A 6,000-nucleotide genomic window follows, 5' to 3' on the forward strand; every position below is an offset into this window, starting at 1 on the left:
AGAAGGGAAGGGCGGGGGGAAAGGAAAGTGAGGTGCATGTCGGCAAGTGATGGCTGTGTTATATCTCCATCTGGGTGTATGCAATTTGTTGTAATGTAGGGGGGCTGGACACCATGCTCCTGCTTTGCCTTTGTATTCTATGTTGCTGGACATGTTGAACATGTGATTTATGTCAATAGTGGAAAAAGCAGGGTGTGGGCGGGGGTTGGGTGTTATTGCCTGTGATACTTATGATTTTAGACCAATGTTGATATAAAATTTGTGTTATGGAACATAACCTTGTTGCGCATTAGAAACATAGAAAATAGGTGCAGGAGCAGGCCATTCAGCCCTTCTAGCCTGCACCGCCATTCAATGAGTTCATGGCTGAACATGAAACTTCAGTACCCCCTACCTGCTTTCACGCCATACCCCTTGATCCCCCGAGTAGTAAGGACTTCATCTAACTCCCTTTTGAATATATTTAGTGAATTGGCCTCAACTACTTTCTGTGGTAGAGAATTCCACAGGTTCACCACTCTCTGGGTGAAGAAGTTTCTCCTCATCTCGGTCCTAAATGGCTTACCCCTTATCCTTAGACTGTGACCCCTGGTTCTGGACTACCCCAACATTGGGAACATTCTTCCTGCATCCAACCTGTCCAAACTCGTCAGAATTTTAAACGTTTCTATGAGGTCCCCTCTCACTCTTCTGAACTCCAGTGAATACAAGCCCAGTTGATCCAGTCTTTCTTGATAGGTCAGTCCCACCATCCCGGGAATCAGTCTAGGAATCTTTGCTGCACTCCCTCAATAGCAAGAATGTCCTTCCTCAAGTTAGGAGACCAAAACTGTACACAATACTCCAGGTGTGGCCTCACCAAGGCCCTGTACAACTGCAGCAACACCTCCCTGCCCCTGTACTCAAATCCCCTCGCTATGAAGGCCAACATGCCATTTGCTTTCTTAACCGCCTGCTGTACCTGCATGCCAACCTTCAATGACTGATGTACCATGACACCCAGGTCTCGTTGCACCTTCCCTTTTCCTAATCTGTCACCATTCAGATAATAGTCTGTCTCTCTGTTTTTACCACCGAAGTGGATAACCTCACATTTATCCACATTATACTTCATCTGCCACGCATTTGCCCACTCACCGAACCTATCCAAGTCACTCTGCAGCCTCATAGCATCCTCCTCGCAGCTCACACTGCCACCCAACTTAGTGTCATCCGCAAATTTGGAGATACTACATTTAATCCCCTCGTCTAAATCATTAATGTACAATGTAAACAGCTGGGTCCCCAGCACAGAACCTTGCGGTACCCCACTAGTCACTGCCTGCCATTCTGAAAAGTACCCATTTACTCCCACTCTTTGCTTCCTGTCTGACAACCAGCTCTCAATCCACGTCAGCACATCACCCCCAATCCCATGTGCCTTAACTTTGCACATGAATCTCCTGTGTGGGACCTTGTCGAAAGCCTTCTGAAAGTCCAAATATACCACATCAACTGGTTCTCCCCTGTCCACTCTACTGGAAACATCCTCAAAAAATTCCAGAAAAATTGTCTCAGATAGCTGCACCGTTACACACTGGTGATTCCTTAACATGAAAGGGTTAAATACAACTGAACATCAATCAGCGTAAACTTTAACTGGCACCAAGGTGATGGGCACCACTGATGTCTGAGCTGCACACACACAGCAGTGTGTCAGCATTGTCACTCACATCAACGCTCTTTCAGGCAAATCGTTCAGATATCAGCTCCTCACGTAAGAGTGGGATTTAAAAAAATGCCAGCCACACTGCTGCCGTTCGTTCAGAACAGTTCCACTTTTTGTGGGCAGTTTTTAGGACGAGCGATATTGTGGGCGATATTGTGTGCGAGGTGGTGAAATTGATGCTGGGTGATCTGCTGGGCGTCAGTTTCGGTAAATATGCTCTTTACGACAAAAAAAAGTGGGCGGGCGGTATTATTGAATCTCGGCATTAAATCAGTGCAGAAATTAATGCTGGGTGATATTATGGGCATTGATTTCGCCCATTCTGATGATTCCACCCAAAAAAAGTAGGTGGGTGGTAATATTTTTCCCCGCCGTTAAGCACATGGGGAAAGTAACGCTCGGTGATAAGTCTCCGAAAAATGGGCATCAGTTTCCATTTTGTGGCTAAATGGGCGATATCTGGGCGTTATACGTCATTTCAGCGGTAAAATGGGCAGTAAGTGGGCGTTGAGCATGCAAAAAAAGTGGAGGTTCTAGCCCCACGTCTCTGAGCCATATAGGAGGGCAGGTATCACTACTGCCCTGTAGACCATAAGCATGGTGCCAGATTTGAGGTCCTGGTCTTCAAACACTCTCTTCCTCAGGCAACCTAAGGGTGCAATGACACACTGGCAACGATGTCTGCCCTTGCTGATAGTAGGCTCCCGAGGTATGGAAAATGGTTCACGTTGTCCAAGGCCATGCCGTGGATTTTGATGACCGAGGTCAGATTGGTGGAGGACCTTTGTCTTACGGACAAAGCGCTGGAGAAGCATCAGCAGCGTTGCCTCCGCAAGATCCTGTAAATCCACTGGGAGGATAGACGCACCGGCAGTGTTCTCGCTCAGGCCAACATCCCCAGCATCGAAGCACTGATCACACTCGACCAGCTTTGTTGGGCGGGCCACGTCGTCCGCATGCCCGACACGAGACTCCCGAAGCAAGCGCTCTACTCAGAACTCCTACACAGAATGCAAGCCCCAGGTGGGGAGAGGAAACGTTTCAAGGAAACCCTCAAAGCCTCTTTGATAAAGTATAACATCCACACCGGCATTTGGGAATCCCTGGCCCAAGACTGCCCAAAGTGGAGGAAGAGCATCCGGGAGGATGTTGAGCAGCTCGAGTCTCGTCGCCGAGAGAATGCAGAAATCAAGCGCAGACAGCGGAAGGAGCGTGTGGCAGACCAGACTCCCCGCGCACCCTTCCCTTCAACCATTGTCTGCCCCAGCTGTTACAAAGACTGTAATTCTCAAATTGGACTGTTCAGTCACGTGAACTCACTTTTAGAGTAGAAGCAAATCTTCCTCGATTTCGAGGGATTGCCTATGATGCTGACTACCACATGGATTCATAAAAGCGTAGAATCTCTTCAAACTCATTCCAACCAAATTACAATATGTTTCAGCAGTGACTGGGTGGCAGAGAGGCTACCAGACTGACTTTTCCCTCTGGGATATGGGGTCAAATACAGCCCAGATTTGATGGGATGAAAATCTCCTCTATGTCAGCTGTACAAAGTGAACCGAGTTTGGAAAATCTCAACCCAGTTCCTGGCGAGTGTGATCTAAAGCACAAAATGGCACGTAACTGGGCATTGTTATTCAGAGCAGCCACAAGGATGGCCATTGAGAGCAGCGTAGAGTTCACGTGGTGAAGCAAGGGCCATTCTTCTGCAGTCACTGCAAAAACACTTTGGTGCAGCAAAGTGCAAAGAGCTTTACTCTGCATATAACCTGATCTGAGAATGGCCAATTCTGACGCTGAGTGGCCAAAGTAGGGAATATTCCATTTCCCAGCACAAGCAGCTCTCTTCTTGATGTGCACAATAAAAAAAAATGTACCATACCATACATGTTCTTTGAATCATAACTTAGTCTATAATCTAGAATCTAAATTAGCTGTCACAGGCTCATAAAATGACTTTCCAGATACCATAGGAAAAGAAATATCAGGGGTACAAAGAAGAAAAATGGATATTTATCAAAAGCAACTTGTAGTATTTGGCACCAGCAGTTGTGGTGAGTTGGATATAGATAAAAACTCACCATAAAGTGACCTTTGAGTTTATCCACAATTATAAATAGGTTGGAGCTGTCCTTTAAAGTTGGCAGTTGTGATGAATATGGATTAAGGCCAGGACTGAGCTTTTGATTCATATAAAATTATGGATGTATTTAGCTTCCAAATGCTTGCATTTAGCATGGCTTAGAACATTAAAAAAAATGGCATTGTTTCTTTTTAAAAACGTTTTCATTAATCTCCTCTGTTGTCCAGCTACATGGGACTGCCCTTGCTTGGTTGCACTCCTGTCTGTCCTAACAGCCAGTGGATTTTGAGCTATGGTTTCTCTTCCTGCCCCTGCATAGTCACCTCCAGAGTTCCTCAAGGATCTGTCATTGGTCCCCTTCTGATTCTCAGCTATGCCTAGGTGAGATCATCTATAAATGCATGTGATCAGCTTCTACAGGTATGCTGATGACACCCAGCTCTACCACCATCACCTTCCTTAGTGATTCTATTAGTGATTAGCTTATATTTATGGCCCCAAGATCTGGTCCCGCTCATAAGTCTACCCCATCAGACCCTTTCATAATCTTAAAGACCTCGAACAGGTCACCATCTATCTTCTCTTTTCTGGAGAAAAGAGCCCCAGCCTGTTCAATCTTTCCTGATTGGTATAACCTCTCAGTTCTGGTTGAGCTAATAATTCTTGATATTTACCAGACATCATTCTCCAGTTGTGAAGTATGTTCTTTGTATGTCTGGATCTGAGCGTCTCTCTGCCGCACAGTCTCAATTAGATAGCTGTAAGGCTGTTGCACTTGACTAAGCAAGGCGTTGGCATTTGCAAGCTGGAGAAAGAAAATAAGAAAAAAATATCTTGTTGATAATTACTTTTACCAACAATCTAATTATGTAACATTATTAAATCAATCACAGCCCTGAACATAAACACGAAACAATTACAAATCAATTTTTTTGGAAGGGAAAGAGAGAATGGTGGATCGCTTGATGGATGGATTAAAGCAACACTCTAAAGACCATGAACAGATCAACAACCCAACAAATACTAAAAAACAGTGATTTAATGCATTTTGTAAGATATGCTTGTCCCTCTCAACCCAAAATACTGATTAGCCTCAATTAAAGATAATTCACGAATGGATTCCATCATCAGCGAGTATTTAGACTGTTAGTTCTATGGTTTGATGAAGGACTACTGACAGTAACTACAAAATATTCTTTTGAATGAACCTTTCATGGAAATGGCAAGTAGTCCACTTTAAAGATGTAGATTACACACGTTGCTAATAGAGTATCCAGCTTTTTGCACCAGCTACATTGCCCTTCAAGCCATTCTAACTAGCACAGAATTGCTCATTCACTCCCAACACGACAGAACTTTCTATCTCTGCTCCAAAGAAGACGCGACAAATCTAGTTTTATATGGATACATTAGCTTTACTGATGTGTCCAGAAAACACTCAAGCTTCGAAATCGGGTGCAGGTGTAAAGGGGGTGGGTGGGGTTGGAAGAATGTGATCCATCTTCCGAGTTCCCTCTCTCCCCTCCGATCCCCTCTCCTGCGCCTCCTCTCTCCGCCTCAGACCTTTCCTTACCTGTTTAAATTACGGCAGAATACCTTCCCTACATGTGAGTTCAATCATTAAATCCAAAAGGCAATCGAAAGCCAACGAGGGAGTAGTTAAACCTAATCAACTGCAATAACCAGCTTTCAATGCCCCCAGCTCTCAAAAAACAAAGCCTCCACTGAACGCTGGCACAACTCACTAGTCTTGCCCAGAGGCCACTTATTGCTATTTTGTCAAACTCACTATATCATGAAAATTGGGAAAAATGAGTAATGTGTATAAACTGTGTACAACACCAAGATTCTGTGGGATGGATATTCCACCTGTCCTATGCCTGTGACCTTACCTGGACAATTTCCCAGCGTCAATTAGGGTGGACACCAGGTTATTTAAAGTGCTACTGCGAGGAGAAAAATCACTGTCACAGTGTAACATGGCAAGCTGGCTGAAGATGGTCTAAAATATTTGTTGGTCTTCAATTTTGATTGTTTTGCGATTAATTACCTTTAAGTGGGCCCTTTAAATGTTAGCTTAAAATTGGTTAATTTAAATTACTGTTTTTTTGAACAAAAATAAATGACTTAACAGGATAAGAAAGTGTACTAGAATACAGAGTGACTATTTGTACTATCTTTTTTCTGTCCTTCTGTGCCTGTGTAC

At 44.3% G+C, this 6,000-nt stretch overlaps 1 protein-coding gene across 1 annotated transcript in view; it reads right to left on the bottom strand.

Annotated features, from left to right (window-relative positions):
• The window catches only part of pibf1 (progesterone immunomodulatory binding factor 1), a 155,306-nt gene that overhangs the window by 20,569 nt on the left and 128,737 nt on the right, over positions 1 to 6,000 (bottom strand). The window contains exon 15 of the mRNA XM_070891392.1: positions 4,469 to 4,599. Within this exon, the coding sequence (XP_070747493.1) occupies positions 4,469 to 4,599 (131 nt within the window). The remainder of the gene's footprint in view (positions 1 to 4,468; positions 4,600 to 6,000) is intronic.

Source organism: Pristiophorus japonicus, chromosome 10 (genome assembly GCF_044704955.1).
Source record: "Pristiophorus japonicus isolate sPriJap1 chromosome 10, sPriJap1.hap1, whole genome shotgun sequence".
Lineage (NCBI taxonomy): Eukaryota > Metazoa > Chordata > Chondrichthyes > Pristiophoridae > Pristiophorus > Pristiophorus japonicus.